The following is a 19,111-nucleotide window of genomic DNA, read 5'->3' on the forward strand; positions in this document are numbered from 1 at the left end:
ATCTTGTAACTGAATAATTGTCTCTGACTTAAAACAGGAGCAAGGAGCACCCGGACTTAAAGTTTTGGGGTCAACCATGGAAACAGCACGTGGTGAGCGATAAATGTTACATCAGACGTAATGTGGAGGAGAACTCGTGTAAAGAAGATTCCATGAATTATAGGACTTACAATGGTGCTGCAGATAAACCTTCCCCCATTCCTTCCGTGGAGGAGTCTTATATCACCAGTGAGCACTGTTATCAAAAACCTCGGACCTATTACCCTGCAGTAGAACAGAGACTGGTTGTAGAAACAAGAAGCTCATCCTTGGATGGAGGAGTGGACCGGATACGGCAGAGCAGGGAAGACTCCATAGCAGAAAGACTCGGGTGGGAATTGGACAGAGAACTGTTGAAATCGGAGAGCGAATCCAAACACAATTACTGTAAGGTAAGACCATACTGTAAATGGCACCACATGCTGCGACTCCCGATGGATAAAGTGGTGGCAATTGGGTGGGGGGTTTACCAAATGATATAGGCTTTCCTATGAACATTCGTGATTGAAGCAAATCTTCAACCATAATTAACCCCTGCTGGTTCCTGGTCACCTGATCGCTGTTATAGCCTCTGATTGGCTATCCCTGATCAGTCACTGTGCAAATCCGTCTGTGTTTTCTTTCTCTGAATGAAGAGAGATACATTGGGGTTTTATTTACTAAAGGCAAATCCACCAAGTGGTCGCTGTAGATCTGAGAGGGATATGCAAGAAAAATAAAAGCATTTTTGCTTGCACATGATTGGATGATCAAAATCAGCAGAGCTTTCCCTCAGATCTACAGCGACTGCACTTCCAAGTGCACTTGCTGTGCATAGTGGATTTGCCTTTTGGCTCAGTTTACACTGGGGTGGCTTCAAAGTCAGATGGCCTCTCACCTCAGGTTCTGACCGTGTCTTACCACTGGGTCATATACACTTGAATCCCAGGTAAATATGGAGGGTCACGCCACCAAATAATGGAGTCCCGGGTCACTGCAGGGGCTACTGAACAGCTATGCTTTCTCGATCCACAAACATATGATAAAAAGAGGGCGAGGGAGATCTAATGCTCTCTGTTGTAAGCGTTTATTAGGATAAAACATGAAAGATAAACTCACATATAATTGCACATGAACTGTGCGGGCTGAAGCAGGCACTGATTCAAACGAGGAGAGACACAGGAAATGTTCCTGTGTATGCTGCTGGGTCACATCCATCTGGAGTCCCCGCCCCAAAAATCGGACAAAGTGTTCCCCTGTCTGGAACTTTTTGACAATATTGTCAATGAACAATGGGGGCGCATTAAGCACGTTAGTGGTGTCCAAGCATTTTAAACGCTGCTATCCCTTTGCGGATAAGGTTTCCACACGGTGGACCGTGCCACCAAAGGTGGATCATCCAGTTTCCAGACTGAACAAGTCTACCGTGGTCCCGGTGGAAGAATCCCCAGCCTTTACGGACCCCGTTGATAGACAGCTTAAGTCTCTGTCCCGCCATTTATATGTGATAGCAGGCTGCATATTGAAACCAATTTTTGTGACCACCCTGGTGTCGCAGACCGTCAATGAATTGATGAAGTTGCTAAAAGAGGTCTTGGAAACAGAACAGCTCTCCCTGGGGCTGATTGAGCTCTTGGATCAAATGGCTCAAGCCCTTCTGTAAATATGCAATGCGTCGTTGGATGCGGCTCCACTGGTAGCCAGAGTGTCCAGTGGGGATTGCTATTAGACGCATGGTGTGGCTAAAAAGCTGGTCTGCAGACCAGGCTTCCAAAATGGCTCTCTGACCTTCCCTTTATGGGGGAGAGGTTGTTTGGATCCTCCCTGGATGAGTTGATCAAAGGCCTTACGGGTGGGAAGAGTACTCTCCTCCCTCAATCCTCTAAGGGCAAGGCACCGCGTGCTAGACAGGGGCCTTCTTTTACTGCTCATAGGCAACTTTTTTTGTACCTCCGGGTTGCAAGAAAAAGGGAAGCCATTCAGGTCTTCTGGGAGTTCCAAGAAGATGTGGTCAGGCAAATCGAAGACAGGCCAATCCGGATCTGCAGACACATTCTCGTCTGCATGAAGGGGCCCCCTCACCTGATTCTGGGGTGGGGGGGAAGTCTTTGCTTATTTCCGCAACATGGACTTCCTTGTTTCAGGACAAATGGGTTCACGATCCGATCAGGGTACAAGATCGAATTCCGGTCTAGACCGTTGGACAGGTTCTTCCCGTCCAATCTGCGCCTATCTCTAGACTGTTTAAGGGATCTCCGAGAGGCGGCACAAGATCTGCTGTCGCAAAGGGTGATTGTGCCGGTTCCCTCTCAGAAATGTTTTCAAGGGTTTTATTCAAACCTGTTTACTGTGCCCAGGAAGGAAGGCAAAGTGTGTCCAATCCTGGACCTCAAAGCTTTGAAGCGCTTTGTGTGGATTCAGAGGTTTTGAATCGAGTCTTTTCGCATGGTAGTGGCGTCCCTACACCAGGGAGGCTTTTTGGCCTCCATAGATATCAAGGACGCAAATCTATGCTGGACACCAGCGTTTTCTCTGCTTTGCTATAGGAGAGGAGCATTATCAATTTGCTGCGTTAACCCTTTGGTCTCGCCTCCGTCCCCAGGGTCTTCTCCAAGGTGCTGGCTCCGGTGTTGGCATTACTGCGCCAACGGTTGATTTCGGTACTGGGGTACTTGGACGATCTCCTATTGAGGGCGGACTCTCATTCAGCCCTGTTGGGTCGACTTGACGATCACTGTCCGCACACTGCAAGAGTTCGGTTGGAACATCAATTTAAAAAAATCCGCCCTGTTACCATCCATGAGACTTGATTATCTGGGCCTGACTCTGGAGTCCGCTTTGGTGAGGGTCTCTTCCCCCCCCCCCTTCCCAGGCAAGTTGCAAAAATTGCAGGGGGCGATCCGGTTGTTGTTGGCAAACAATCTGTCCTCTCTGCGGACTTGCATGCGGGCCTTGGATTTGATGGTATCAACCCCCGAGGCGGTTCCGCGTGCTCAGTTCCGCAAGGGACCCTTACAAAAGGAGATTCTCGTAAAATGGAACAAGGATCCAAAATCCTTGGATACTTTGATTCGGTTGAGTCGCAACACAAAGTCTACTCTTGTGTGGTGGCTTCAATCGTCAGCACTTCGCTAAGGCAAGACCTTCCTGCTGCTGTATTGAATGGTGGTAACCACGGACGCCAGCCTGTCAGGATGGGGAGGAGTGCCCAGGGATCCTGGACGGTGGAAGAGTCCAAGCTGCAGATGAATATCTTCGCGCTCAGAGCGATAAAGCTTTGCCTGAGTCATTGGACTGCTCGTCTGCAAGGTTGCCCGGTCCGGATTCAATCGGACAATGCCACGGCCGTGGCGTACATCAGTTATCAAGGGAGCACCAAAGGTGTCATGGCGGCCCGGGAGGTGGCCGAGATTCTGGATTGAGTGGAAAAGTTTTGCCCCTACTCTTTCTGCTGTGCACATACTAGGTGTGGAGAACTGGCAGGCTGATTTCCTGAGTCGACCGGGTATTGGATCAGGGGGAGTGGTCCCTGGACCCGGACGTGTTTCACCTCCTGTGTGTCCGGTGGTGGACACCTAATGTCGATCTGTTTTCTTCTTGACTCAACAAGCTGGTTCAGAGGTTTGTTGCCAGGTCAAGGGATCCTTTGGTCGATGCCACAGACGCCCTGGTGGCTCCTTGGGGGTCAGTATCGACTGATATGTGTTCCCTCCGTTGAAACTCCTGCCAAAACTGCTGCACAGAATAGAGGTGGAAGGGATTCTGGTCATTCTAGTGGCCCCAAGACTGGCCTCGCCAGTCTTGGTACGCAGACCTGGTAAGGTTGATCGCCGATGCTCCTTGGAAGTTTCCTCTCGGGGAAGATCTGCTGTCTCAAGGACCAATCTTCCATCCTGCTTTACAATCGCTGGCTTTAATGGCGTGGCTGTTGAAAGCCAGGTATTGAAAGATAGAGGTCTTTCTGACTCTGTGATTCCTACACTGTTGAAGACCGGGAAGTCTACTTCCAGAAAGATCTACCATTGTACGTGGAAATCGTACATTTCATGGTGTGAATCGTTGAAAGTGCACCCTTCCTTGTTTTCGGTAGCTAGGGTTAAGACTTTTCTTCAAAAAGGGGTTGAACAGCGTTTGGCTTTGGGCACTATTAATGGCCAAGTGTCTGCTTTGGCTGTGTTTTTCCAACATCCTTTAGCTATGCATGCCCTGATTCGCACTTTATTCAGGGGGCACGTCTGTATGGCACCTCCGAGACAATCCCCGTTACTTCCGTGGGATCTAAATTTGGTGTTATCAGTTCAAAAACCTCCCTTTGAGAGCATTAGAGAGATTCCCCTGCTTACATTATCTCAGAAGGTTGCCTTTTTGGTGGCTATTACTTCTGCCCACAGGGTGTCTGAACTGGCGGTTTTGTCTTTCTGTTCACCTTTATATGGTGGTCCACAGAGATAAAGTGGTACTTCGACCTACTCAGTCGTTTCTTCCGAAGATGGTTTCTGATTTCTATTTGAATGAAGACATTGTGCTGCCTCACTCTGTCCTAAGCCCAAGCATCCCAAGGAAATTGCTTTGCATTCTTTGGATGTGATTCGGGCAATTAGAGTTTATCTGGTGGCTACTGAATCTTTCCCGAAATCCGACTCTTTTTGTCCTTATCGAATAAAACCTTACAGGATTGGCTGCGTCTGCTACGACCATATCCAGGTGGATCAGGCAGACAGTTCAGGCTTATTCACTGAAGGGTCAGGTTCCTCCTTTCCCAGGTGAAGGCACATTCTACTAGAGCGCCGAGTGCCTCTTGGGCTTTTCGCCATCAGGCGTCAGTGATGCAAGTTGGCAAGGTGGCATCTTGGTGGTCAGTGCACACGTTTACAAAATTCTACAAGGTAGGGGAGTTATCCGAAGATGCCAACACTTTTGGTCGCCAAGGTTTTACAGGCTGCTGTTTTAAAAGAGAAATTTTTTTCTCTTTGAGGTTGTATGTTTTTATTTGTCTAGGTGAGCTCCAGTTGTTCCTGGTTGAGCCCCTTGTTACCTGGTTGGCTATGTTTAGCCTTTTGGGGAATTACGTTCTTTGCGTTGTTTTTTCCACCCCTCGTGATAATACTGCTTTGGGACGTCCCAATGGTTAAGAAGATACGAAGCTGCGCCTGTCAATGACTTACCGTAAAATCCTTTTCTCTGAAGTTCTTTGACAGACGCAGCACCCACCCCTCTAATTATGAGTGGAATGGGGTTGTTGTCTTCCAAACACTGCTTGCAATGAAACTAAGGGCTGTAGCAGAGTGTGTGGGGTTATGCCTGCAGGGACAGCCCCATAGGCATGGTAAAAGCTTTTTCCTGCCTAGTGTCCTTTTCCTGATGGGAGGAGTATAATCCAATGGCTAAGATATGAAGCTGCGTCTGTCAATGAACTTCAGAGAAAAGGTTTTTACGGTAAGTCAAAATCCAGTTTTTTTATTTTGGGATGTTCTTTGGTGGTAGAATTTGGTGTTAACATAAAATATACAGTCGAATAGAAGGAAAAAGAATAAATAAAATGTATGTACATATATAATGTAGTTGATATCATATGTACAGTTTTACGAACACTTGTAAAAATTGGATCTGAACTTTAAGGTTCGTTTTACCCTCAGTCATAAAGTGGTTAAACTTTGATGTTTAGGTTTATATTCAAGCAGACTGCTAAATACAGTTAAGGTGTGTATATAATACACTGCTCAAAAAAATTAAAGGAACACTTAGGAAACCTGCTGGATATCTATACTGATATGGACTGTGTAATGTGTTAGTAACGAATAGATGCCACATTGTTTGATGGAAATAAAAAATTATCAACCTACAGAGGGTTGAATTCAAAGACGTCATGAAAATCAGTGTAAAAATGATGCTGCAGTCTAGTCCATTTTGCTGAAATTTCCATTGCAGCAACTTAAATGGTACTCAGTAGTTTATAAGGCCTCCGCGTGCTTGTATGCATGCCTGACAATGTCAGGGCATGCTCCTAATGAGACCACAGATTGTATCCTTGGGGTATTTCCTTCCACATCTGTACCAGGGCATCCCTGAGCTCCTGAACAGACTGAGGTTCAACCTGCAGCGTTGGATAGATGAGTATCTAATCTCCCAGAGGTGTTCTATTGGATGTGGGTCAGGTGAGCATGGGGGCCACTCAATGGTAACACTTCCTTCATCCTCCAGGAACTGGTTCCATATTCTCTCCACATGAAGCTGGGCATTGTTGTGCACCAGGAGGAACCCAAGACCCACTGCACCAGCGTATGGTCTGACAATGGGTCCAAGGATTTCATCCCGATACCTAATGGCAGTCAGGGTGCTATTGCCTAGCCTGTAGAGGTCTGTGCGTCCCTCCATGGATGCACCTCCCTAGACCATCACTGACCCAACACCAAACCGGTCATGCAAAACACTGTTACAGGCAGCATAAAGTTCTCCACGCTTCTCCAGACCCTTTCACGTTTTTCACATGTGCTCAGGGTGAACCTGCTCTCAGCTCTGAAAAGCACAGGGTGCCAGTGGCGGACCTGCCAATTCTGGTTTTCAATATCATACGTCAGTCTAGCTCCACTGCGCCATGCAGTGAGCACAGGGCCCACTAGAAGACGTTGGGTCCTCAGGCCACCCTCCATGAGGCTTGTTTCCGATTGTTTAGTCAGAGACATTCACACCAGTGGCCTGCTGGAGGTCATTTTGTAGGGCTCTGGCAGTGCTTCTCCTGTTCCTCCTTGCACAAAGGAGAAGATACCGGTCCTGCTGATGGGTTAAGGCTCTTCTACGGCCCTGTCCAGCTCTCCTAGAGTAACTTCATGTCTCCTGGAATCTCCTCCATGCTCTTGAGATTGTGCTGGTAGAGGCAGCAAACCTTCAGGCAATGGCACGTATTGATGTGCCATCCTGGAGGAGTTGGACTGCCTGTGCAACCTCTATATGGTCCAGGTATCGCCTCATGCTACCAGTAGTGACACTGACCCTAGCCAAACGCAAAACTAGTGAAAAACAGAAAAAATGGTAGTATAAAAGTCAGTGGCCTCCACCTGTAAACCCATTCCTGTTTTGGAGGTCACCTCATTGTTGCCCATCTAGTGCACTGTGGTTAATTTCACAAATACCAAAGCAGCTGAAACTGATTAACAACCCCCTCTGCTACTTAACTGACCAGATCAGTATCCAAGGAGTTTAATTGACTTGATGCTATACTCTGATTAAACAGTGTTCCTTTAATTTTTTTGAGTAGTGTATGTCACAAAGGGGTTGCTCCACATAAAATTTTATGAAAAAGTTAAGATAATAAATATATTATGATTTAGTGGTTTCCCTTTAATGTAGTCAAAGTAAAAGTCATTGTCTTCTAGTTTGACGAGATTTTCTGTTTGGAAACATATGGAGGATGGACAAGTATATTCCAATAGTCTTTTCTTTTTTTTAGGTCCGAGAATGCTTATCGAAGAGGAATCCACCCCAAGAATCGCCTCACACACAGCCCATGGACAATGGAGATGCTACAGTCAGTTCACAGCTGCAGTGGCAGCTCAATCTCTTGTCTCATCTAGAATCGCTGCAGGACGAAGTCACACACAGAATGGATCTAATAGAGAAAGAGCTTGATGGTAAGAAGCTAGGCTCCAATCACATGCTCAAATGGTAATTGGTAATTTGCGGTTATGAAGGCATAAAGAAGAACTACTCTTATGTAGTTTGGTAGAGGTTCCTTTTAAATGAAAACCCAATCCCTAAAATAATTAATAAATAAAATTAATATATATTTTAATTGTTTTCAATCTTCTCACCCACTTGCCCACCGCCCTAAAGCAGTTGTACTCTTACAGGGCGGTGGCTGTGCGCAGGATCACGTAGGTGTATGTAATCTCGTACTTTCGGGTAGCGGGTGCAAATTCGTGGCAACACTGGCTCGCTCCTGCTGTGATTATGCACAGCGGGAGCCGATCAGCAGGTACCGTGGATTCTGTCCACTGGCACTCGCTAATTGTTCAGTACACAGGCAGAATGGCAGTCTGCCTATGTAAACAAGGCAGATTGCTGTTCTGTCAGTAAGGCATTAATCCTGTGTTTGTGCAAAGCAGGGACATGGATCCATGTCTTCCCCTAGAAAAAGCACCTCCCACACAGTTCCATAAAACACTGGCTAGGCACACAGTTAACCCTTTAATTGCCCCTGTTTGGGATGTCACTGGTTCTCATGAAAAGTGTCAGTGTCCGATTTGTTCGCCGCAATGTTGCAGTCCCACTAGAAACTCACTGATTGCTGCCATTACTATTAAAAAAAAAAACCCTAAAATTCCATCATTTGTAGCCGCTATAACGTTTGCGCAAACCAATTGATAAAAAAATAAAATAAAAATAAATCACAATACTTTTATAACAAAAATATGTAGCAGAATACATTTTGGCCTAAATTAATGAAAATGATTTCTCTTTCGTTCATTGATGGACACAGCTCCTCATCTTGACTATGTGGGTTATACTGCCCCCTACAGGAGTAGCACACTAGGCAGAAAAGAACTTGACTACCCCTATGGGGCAGTCCCAGGGGGTATACTCCCACTCTCTGCTATAGGTATTCCGTTTCTTTTTCTGCCTAGTCCAGGAGTAAGGACCTAGTTCCTTGCTGGGATCTCTGGTCCTGGTGATTTTTATTTTTAAATTGAATTTTTCTTATTTTTCTTTCCTGATGAGAATCTACAATTGTTTGCAGTTATGTTTTGTGCTATAAACAAAAAAAAGACAGAGGTGACCAAATAACACCAAAAGAGAGCTGTGTGGGGAAAAAAGGACTACATTTTATTTGGGTACAGCATGGCACGACCGCTTATTGTCGGGTTAAAGTAATGCAAAAAATGGCCTGGACATGAAGGGGGGTAAAGCTTCTGGAGCTGAAGTGGTTACATTTGCAGCTGTTTTAAAGGAGTTGCTGCCATTATGGACCTTGCTGATTTTGGATATAAGGTGGCAACACGGTTTGTCTTCTGGTTGTTCTTTGTTGTTACCCTGTCACAGGGGTGTCTAAACAAAATACAAGGGGTCCTTTAACCACTTGCTGACCAGTTATGTACCTGGTATGTCACCGGTCTTCAAGTGGTTGTACCAGGATGATGCCTAAAGCACTGTGCATCCAGCAATTACTTTTTTGTAAATAAAATACTGGGAAATTTTCCAATATAGACATTTTGTTCTGGTGACCTGGGGGTCCCCAAAGAATTTCCTTGATTTGCTGGGATTTCCTCCCCCTGTCCTGTTTTGCTATGGGACAGAAAGTGAAAGGAAATCTCCCTAATGGAACAAAGGTGGCAAAAAAAAAAAATCTGTCAGGTTATAACCCTTTTTTGCTTTTATCCAAAATGAAATAAAAAGTTTTGCCTTTTAGTTATACTTTAACCACTTAAGCCCCGGAAGATTTTTCCCCCTTCCTGACCAGGGCCTATTTTGCGATTCGGCACTGCGTGACTTTAACGGACAATTGCGCGGTTGTGCGACGCTGTACCTAAACTAATTTGAAGTCCTTTTTTCCCCACAAACAGAGCTTTCTTTTGGTGGTATTTGATCACCTGTGCGATTTTTTTTTTTTTTTTTTTTTTTTTTTTTTTTTTTTTTTTTTTTTGCGCTATAAACAAAAAAAGAGCGTGAATTTTGCAAAAATAACAATATTTTTCACTTTTTTTTTTTTATATGAAATTCCCCCAAAAAGAATGTAAAAATCAAAATTTTTTAACATTTTCGGCCAATTTGATTTATGCTACATATGTTTGGTAAAAAAAAAAATCGCAAAAAGCGTATTTTGATTGGTTTGCGCAAAAGTTATTGCGTTTACTAACAAAGGGAAAGATTTTTGTCATTTTTGTTTTTTTTTTTTTAACGAGTAATGGCGGCGATCTGCGTTTTTTTTTTTTTTTTTTTTTTTTTTTTTTTGCGGTATTGCGAAATTGCGGCGGACAGATCGGACCCTTGACTGACATTTTTGACACTTCTGGGGTTACCAGTGACATTTCTACAGTTATCAGTGCTATAAATAAGCACTGTTACTGTAAAATTACACTGGCAGTGAAGGGGTTAACTTTTTTTTAGAGGGAGGGGCTGTGTGTGTCCCTAGGGGAGTGATTCTAACTGTGATTGGCTGTGGCTTGAGCTGTAGGAACAATGATCAACGGTCCTACATAGTAGAACCGTGTGATCACTGTTTCTACACGGGGAGAATGACAGGCGGCTTGTTTACACTAGCCGCCTGACTTTCTCCCTCTGCAGCGACGATCGCCAAGTGAACGGCGGACATCGGGTCCGCCGGACACACACACACACGCACGCGCGGGGGCCCGTGACCACGCGGGCGCGCGCGATTGCTCCCTAGACCCTCACAGGCTAGCGACGTAGATCTACGTCACTTTACCTGTGAGGGGCTGACTGCGGGCGTAAATAGTCGTGCTCCAAAGAAACCAATAAGAAAACCTTTCTCCTGCGCTTGGGATTCGAGCCCCCCGACCACACTCCTCACGAGACTCGCACCTGGCTTCTCGGATAGCTAGGGTCTTGCTGCCCAAAACGGACTGGGGTAGTCCACCGGTACTAAAAGCAAAGAAACAGAGAGCGCACCGACCTAGCGCATTATCCTCAATAAAAGGCTTTTATTCAAGTAACACTTAAAAATGGCTACTCACAGACATAGATGTAAATATATCATATCGAGCTCGGTTGCCCAAATGTCCGGATTAGTCCATATGATCGTCCATATCCAATGAGATGACGGCTGACGCGTTTCGAGGCTTCAGCCTATTCCTCAGAGCCACCTGGTGGACTAATCCGGACATTTGGGCAACCGAGGTCGATATGATATATTTACATCTATGTCTGTGAGTAGCCATTTTTAAGTGTTACTTGAATAAAAGCCTTTTATTGAGGATAATGTGCTAGGGTCGGTGCACCCTTTCTTTGTTTCTTTGCTTTTAGTAAATAGTCGTGCGGCAGTCGGCAAGTAGATAAGGTAATTTTAGATTAGATAATTTATCTAAATAAAGAAAATTCCTCTCGTCATGCCCCCCCCCCCCCCCAAACAATATTACAGCCAACGTGTACACACACACGCAAACGTACACACACACATGCAAACATGAATATGTAGATACTCAAATGTAGGAACAGTTGTGTCACACACGTTTGGTGTTGCTGTGCATGCTGGAGTGAAAGCGGTAATTTTAAGGCCGTCATTTACGGTTAATGCTAAATTGATCTGTAAAGGCTTTTTAACCCTTTTGTTGCCATTAACATAAGGCTTACGTTGGGCATTTAAGCACTTCCAGCTATAGTATTGCAGCAGGAAATGTTTATACATTTCAGCTGTTTGTCACCTTCCTGTGTTGGGGGGGGGGGGGGGGGGGGGATGTTGGCGGCTGCTGCTTTGGTGACTTTAAAGCTGTTAGCTCTAAATTTTTGGATTGAGTGAACCATAAGTTACAGTAACTGCTCTGGCAGGAAACAGGTTAGATCGTTGCCCACGGACAGTTTTGTGTACTGTATTGTATTGCTGTTTTCAGTGGCGCACGCAAGTTAAAGCGGAGTTCCAGCCATTTCACTCACCTGTCCAACGGTCCAGCGATGCGGCCGCCCGAAGCCTCGATCCTCTCCCTCGGCGCCGGCATCACTGCTGTGGGCACCCGGCTGTGACAGTTTGCGGCTTCACAGCCGGGTACCCACTGTGCATGCGCGAGTCGCGCTGCGCGTCTTTATTGGCCGGCAATCTTCTGGGACCTCTGACATGTCCCAGAAGATTGCAGGGAGGGAGGGGGAGAGGAGAACTTCCGCTCAGGGCGCCGCGGCGCTCCGAGCGGAAGTGGGAGCGGGTGCCTGTCAAAACTAGGTACCCGCTCCGCCCCCCCCCCCCCCCCCCCCAAAAATGACATGCCAAATCTGGCATGTCAGGGGGTTAGAACTGCCTAAAGCGGAAGTTCCATTTTTGGGTGGAACTCCGCTTTAAGGCTGGACATGTTTGGTACCTATTTAACCAATGCAGCCTCATCTTTTATATTATAACACAAATTGAGTATGTATATGGTTTGTGTGCACTAAAATTATTTTGTGGGTTTTTTTCTGAAATCTTGAGACTGATAAACCTTTGCACTTGTATCGTGCTATAAAGTGCAACTGACACCATTTTATACTAGAGGCGCGCTCTGCTTTCAGAAAATGTTGAGGGATTTACAGGGAAAGTTCACCTTTGGAAGATGTTCCGCTTGTTTTTAGGGTGCAACTTGTAACTTGTTCCAGCATCTGCAGTCTTCTCCCTGTGACAGTGGTCGGGGTATCTTTTCCCCGCATCCGCTATCACAATTGAAAAACCGCACGTCCGTGCAGGACTCTGCCCATACAACCTGGTCATTCATTCAGTTTCCTGTGAATAAATGCCTAGGAGTAATGCCAACTATTGCAGCTGACTGCTTGTAGTTCTCATTAAACTACGAGGGCACTAGTGAGCGCTCTTTGTAGTTCATTGATTCTTCCTGCTCTCAGGTAACTGCCTGTCCATTCAATGTATGTGCAGACAGCTATCCTGGGAGTCTTTAGGAGTCTGTCTGGTCGTGGGTGCAATGCTCTACACGCTCCTTCAGAAATAATAAACGCATCCTTTTTTTTTTTTTTTTCCTGCGCAAAAATTTGCATTTTTTTATTTTTAAAGGTGAACTTATCCTATGTCTAAGAAAAATATTAAAGACTCTGGCTGTGAAAGGGTTTAACACTTGTCTGACCAGTATTCTGTTTACTTCTTTACAGTCCTAGAAAGCTTCTTGGACTACACCGGGGAATTGGAGCCCCCAGAACCGCTTGCACGGCTTCCTCAGCTTAAACACCGGATCAAACAGCTTCTAATGGACCTTGGCAAAGTGGAGCAAATTGCTCTATGTTCAACATGAAGAGACTGGAGCTAGAAAAGTAAACCGCTCCAAAAAAAGGAATCGAGGCCTCCGGCACCGCAGATCCTTGAGTAGCATGTGGACTGCATGTGCTGTGGACACACACACTGCTGCGGGATGGAGACTTTAAATTATGCTCAACATGGAATGAGCAAGATGTTAATACTGACTGATAACAGGCTAGAATCGTACTCGAATGTAGTAATGAGGCTTGTATCAATTGTGTTTTTTGTTACATTTTTTTTCCCATTTTTTGTAATTATTTTGATTGTCTTAAACAGTCATTCATTTTGTTGGCTCCTTTCTGTTAAACTTTTTTTGTTTTGTTTTTTTAAGTGCAGAAATTTGCCATTTGAGTTAATTTCTACATCTGTGGGTGATTGAGTCATAAAAGAAGCACCTGTCATTTAGCAGTGGACTTAATGCTATAAAGGAGTGGTAGGGAAGGCAAGATCCTGTCCTTGACTGCTCTTGTAGTGAAGATGTTGGTCTGTATGTGGAAGCGCCAAGTCCAAGGTCTGATTGGGTCCTATTCCAACCCTATTGTAGTTCCTTTTAACAGCACTGGGAAGTTAGTGTGTGTGTGGGGGGAAGTTGGCTTGACACAGCTGCCTTGCCCAGATATTGGCTGGGTTGCCCATCAGACCCCTGAGGGATAAATGCTAGACAATAGGCATTGCTCCTGCCTGTGTGGGCTGTACCTTTCTGAGCAGGAAGTCAGAGTTCAGGTTTAGTTTGTTGTATTCGCAGAGCTGTTATTTCCAAGGGGCACCTTTAAAAGGAGAGATTGAGAAGTAAAAGAAGTCGGAGAACATAGTTTTAGAAATATAACGGATGCCTGGCTTTGGTGTTGCAATGCAAAGCACTAAGTTTATGGTAATGGTAGACCCAGCTACTGCATATAATTCACTTTCTCCCCTCTGTTGCTCTTTTCAACAGCTAGAAACTGGGAAAAAGCAGAAAGATTGGCCATGGAACCTTGGTAACTTTTGGCCTGTCTCCACCCTCCATGTGGCGGTACAGGGTGTTTGATCTGCCAGTGATCAAGCACCAGTGCTGTCCCATGGGAAGAAGGGAAGTGAGTATTTTTTCTTTGCTTCTGGCGGTGGAATAAAGTAATAGGGCAGTGAAGTTCAAGTATATTCAGTTGGTTGGGCTGTCGTGAAATTAAGACATTGCAGTGATGGTCTTCTCTTGGCTTTTTCAGCTGAGCTACTGTTGTCCTTAGCCTGAGATTCTGTATTCCTCTGAAGAATGCACTAGAGCAGTGGTGTCAAACTCAACTTCATCCAGGGCCTCATCAGCATTATGATTGCCCTCAAAGGGCCGGTTGCATCTGTAATACTAGATGTCCAGAGTATCCCAAACCCCTTAAATCAGATGTTTAGAGTCTACTGCCACCCTCTCTTACATCAAAGTGCACCCCCTTTCATTGTATTGCTGCTGGGAAGAAGTTGGTGGCAGAGCTGGAAAGCAGAAAGTGCAGGAGGCCCAAAGGAGGGCTGGAGTTCTACTGCAGCTCCAGGAGAGGTGTGAGGGCCACATAAAATGGACTGGAGGGCCAGATTCGGCCCGAGGGCCTTGTGCTTGACACATGTGCACTAGAGAGATGATGCAACATTTGTCCTGCACCCACTAATCAACGGGAGAGAATGTAGGCCAATGCTGGACCACCTAAAAGCTAAACTCACACTGGGAGGGGGGGTAAATGATTACCTCTACTGACTTTCTGGACCTAAAGTAAAGATCTACAGGGGGTTGAACCATGCCATCTCCTCTGGTTTTTGAAAGCATTATTCTTTGCACTCCCATAGCAGAAAACCTTTAGAGCAAGGAAAGGAAGGCGGCAATCATTGTCCACTTTTTATGGCATGTCTGCTACAAAATGTCAGATGCACTTTAAACAATCCTTAAAATATTGCCACTAAAAGGAGTGCTTTAGGAGCCGCAAAATCCAAGGAAATAGTTTCAACCTGGCATTCTTCCTTTCCAGCCTATCTGTTCTGCAAGTGCATAGTTCAGTATTTAATCATGAAGGCAGTGGGAAAATTTTTTTTTTTTTTTTTTTTTTTTTCTGCAGTGTTTGTTAAATTTATTCTGCTTGTTGTACTTGCAGTACCAGTACATGAGCACGGTTATTCTCTTTCTAGGGCATGATGTAATGTAAGCATAGTAAATGGGTCTACATTATGCTTTTTTTGTATAGTTGGAATGGCCAAGCTGTGCCTGCAGAGCGGGGGGAGGGAGGGGGCAATAACACAATATGGCAGTTGACTGAATTGTACTGGCTTCATAGGGAGGTGAGCCGTGTGTTCTATAGAATTCATTTATGGTGTATATGTTGAGCTCTCTTCTAGTGTTTCCTTATTTGTCCCCTACGAACACACAGGTTCTGGCCTTAGAGTCCCCCTGTATATAACACTGAGGCATCTTGTTCTGCTGTCATCTGCGGTGCTTAGTGGGCTATAGTCTTTTAACCTCTTCATGCTGGCCGCACACATATGCGGCCCCTCGGTGTGTGGGCCTGAGCGCCGAGCAGCCGCATATTTGCGGCCCTGTGTAAACCACTTGGTAGTCGGCAGGTACTGGAAAGCCTCATGTGACCACTGTGACAACCAATCACAGCAGTCACATGACAAGAATGCCCACCTCCTGACTTTTAGAGCCGGTTCACACTGGGGCGACTTGTCAGGAGACCTGGTCGCCTGCCATAGATTAGCTCAAGACCCGTTCTAATAGGAGCGACACTTGGTAAAAGGGTCCTGAGCTACTTTGGGGCGACCTGCATTGACTTCAATGATATGAAGTCCGTGCATGCCGCTTCACAGGTCGCCCCGGCAAGTCGGGTCGCGCCTATGTGAACCGGCTCTTATAACCCTTAAATGGTGGGGAAGACTGTTGGCAGGAAGGGGTTAAAGCTAAAATTGGGGTTAAACAAAAACATTTCTTATCACATCCTTTGTTTGTTCTAACCAGATCTGTGCAATAATCCAGCTTGAAGGAGCTCCTGCGCTTTTCTTTGCAGGTTTCTTTATTTAAGACCAGTCACTTACTGCCGCCTTTTCATGTGCAGGAGGACTGGTCTTGTATCCACCCCTCTTGTAGCGGGTGGATATGCTGGGTCCCTCCAACAGCTCAGGCTATGTGTAGCCTAATGACGATATTACTGCTACTTTAATGAAGTAGTATCTGGGTATGGAAAGGCATTTGATGCACACAGCAGTTTTATGTCCATTATGGCTATTGAGGATTATATTTGAAGGAATTTTTGCAGCCACAGTCCAGCTATGATTATGCAGATCTCACCTTGGATATTGGATATGTCTGCTCTTCATCCAGGTTTTAGAAGTTGTGTGTTTGTAGGGGACTCCTCTTTGCTCATGTGTGGAGGGACTGAAAACTGATTTTCCTCAAAGTCCCCAATATTTGCAGAACAGGCTGCACTGTTAACTTTAGAGAGCACTTAATGATTGATTTTTCTGTTCTAGGTCCTGGTTCCTTTTTGATCCTAGAATCAAGTAGAGTTGTACTTAAACAAAGGATTCACATATCCTATCTGTTTTGGGCTCTTAAATTTGTAGGGAAGAATTAAAGCTATAAACCGGAAGTTCTTAGTAGAGACTATAAGCCTTTAAAATGTTGTTCCAGTATTGGTCAGCATATGGAAGCTTGCAGCTCCCTCAATCATCAATGAAAAATTCTGTCTTAAATAACACCCCCCCCCCCCTTCTATTCCCCTGTATGGAAGTTGGGGGGAGCTTCTGGGGTTGTCACAGGCAGCACTTCATTGACCTTACATTTAAATAAAAATGGCCCAACAGCATCAAGTGTCAAAATATATATCAAATGTATACCTAAGAAATTGTGGTTTATGCTTTTTTTTTTTTTTTTTTTCCCCAGGTCATGAAATTTTTTTTTTTTCAATGTATTTATTTTAACCCGACCATGTGGGCTCTATTAAAAACTTGTATGAAAAACAAAAGGTTGCATTATTAATTCAAGATGGCTTCTTTTGGCCAACATAACTGCCACCAATTTCTGACCTATATAATGACTGCAGCAGGTGAGTAGGAAAAGGAATTCTTGCGGGTATTTTGCCAATGCTGTTCCTTTGAGATGGCTTGCAGTCCAGATACCATTAAAAAAAAAAACCTGTTTTGGGTGGAACTGAACATTAATAGCAGCACGCTTGTAATCCAGATAATTGACTGGCTATGGCTATATGGAAGTGGAAAACCTAGTATATGGCAGTTCAGCTCTATTAGTCTTTTTGGATACAAGGTATCTGTACGGATTATGAAATCAAACCCAAGTGGGGTAAGAATAAAAGACTAAGATAATTGGCTTCCATGTGTAATAACCACAAATTTTCATAAATCAAATTTTGTGTGTTTGTTTTACAGCAAAAGGAAAGGGAGACCCATAAATCATAGGGGTAAAAACATTTGGGGCTTATCAAATTTAATTTACTAACTAGAAAGGGGCCAGACATCTCCTAGGGGCGCCAACTTAAAGACAATGGGGGCTGATTTACTAAAGGTAAATAGTCTGTACACCCACAAGTGCACTTGCTCTAGATCTGAGGGTTACATGCAAGGAAAAAATAAGCTGCATTTTTGCTTGAATATGATTGGATAATAGAAATAAGCAGAACTTCCACTCATTTCAGAACATCTCCTCAGATATAGAGCAACTGCACATGCAGTGCACTTTGCCTTTACTAAATCAACCTCAATGTCACTTTACCAATTTAGGGCCAACGCCAGGCATGTATGCTTATCCAGCCATGTTCCCTTGCTTCCCCCTACTTCAGTATTCCCATCTGCCTAAGCAGGGGTGTTGAAGTTTAGACTGAGAAATGACATCATGGCACCCTCCATGTGACCAAGTTTGGGTCTAGTGACTGACAGATTAGGCCCAAGAATGGTCACATAAGGTAAGGTCATATGCTCTCCAATGCTGTGGAGCCCTAATTTTATTAGCAAGGGCTCCGGAAGTGCAAAAAGGAGGCACGGGGAGGTGGGCTATGTGCAGAAAGTGCCGTAAATGCCCTCTTTCAAATTAAACGTGAAAATCCTCTCCACTGATGAGCGCCGGTTTGGAGTATCCCTGCAGATCCCCCCAACACATGCAGGGGAACAGCTGCTCAACAAATGTTCCATGGGGAAGACCCTGCTTTTCTGCAATCCTAAAGGTTGGGGTTTTTCCTCTTTCTTATTGAAAGTTAAACCCCTTCTTTAACAAAAGTTAACTTTCCATGTTGTGTATAGACAATGGATCTAATCTTGTTCTGTTAATATGTGTAAATATATACATATATATATAAATATATATAAACTTTTTTGTTTTGGTTCCACATCAAAATTACACTAGGAAATAAAAAAATTGGGTTCATCAGAAACCTTTTTTATGCTCTTTTTGTTTGTTTGTTTTTGAAAATGATTTGTGTAAATCTAACCGACTAAAATATTTTCAGTGAAGATGGGTATTTTATTTTTCTCTTGTTTTACAAGTGAGAGGATGTAGTCATGCTTTCCATGCAGTGATTTATTAAATATTGGTGGTACAAAGCAGAGCCACTATTTGCAGATGTTGTTTTCACCAACTGCATACATGGTTAGATTTTGCAGAAGGAGGTTTTTTGTTTCCTTTGAAATTGTCCTTCCTAAAATAAAAAAATATATATTTAACTGTACTTTCTGTGTTTTTTGTCTTATTAAATACTCAAGTATGTAAAAACTAAAATTATAACCCGCGCTTGGAACTATCAATAAAAAGTGATCCTTCAGCTGCTGTTCACAAAACCAAGGAAATCGGTAAAATGTCAAAAAAGTGCAATTGTATTACAAATGTGCATACCCATATAACAATAAATTAAATCATGTAAGGTGCAATTGTGCTACATCAATAATGACAACATCAATTCACAGAATAATTAAAGTGCAATGGTGCCAAAACTATGATTTTGTGCTGAATATTGCAGTGCAAAAAAATGTCCAAAATTGGGTAAACAGTCCACTCCAAATCTAACTTCAATAAAGTGCTGTAATCAAAGGGAAAGTGCTTGAGGTGCTCCACACTGTGGAAAGGTGCTTCAAAAAACCCTCTTGGGGATCCACTCACCAGAACTATATGGTTAATGAGCCTGGAACATGCAG

The 19,111-nt window shown here is 44.3% G+C and overlaps 2 protein-coding genes across 2 annotated transcripts in view; both read left to right on the plus strand.

Moving 5' to 3' along the window:
- Positions 1 to 13,246, plus strand: part of PHF20 (PHD finger protein 20) — a 137,148-nt gene extending 123,902 nt beyond the window's left edge. The window contains exons 18-20 of the mRNA XM_082272227.1: positions 38 to 431; positions 7,466 to 7,646; positions 12,814 to 13,246. Of these exons, the coding sequence (XP_082128353.1) occupies positions 38 to 431; positions 7,466 to 7,646; positions 12,814 to 12,953 (715 nt within the window). The 3' untranslated portion in view covers positions 12,954 to 13,246. The remainder of the gene's footprint in view (positions 1 to 37; positions 432 to 7,465; positions 7,647 to 12,813) is intronic.
- Positions 1 to 19,111, plus strand: part of LOC309566766 (ER degradation-enhancing alpha-mannosidase-like protein 2) — a 242,145-nt gene that overhangs the window by 144,860 nt on the left and 78,174 nt on the right. The window lies entirely within an intron of this gene.

Source organism: Pelophylax lessonae, assembly GCF_965119305.1.
Source record: "Pelophylax lessonae genome assembly, chromosome: 11".
In the NCBI taxonomy this organism is placed as follows: domain Eukaryota; kingdom Metazoa; phylum Chordata; class Amphibia; order Anura; family Ranidae; genus Pelophylax; species Pelophylax lessonae.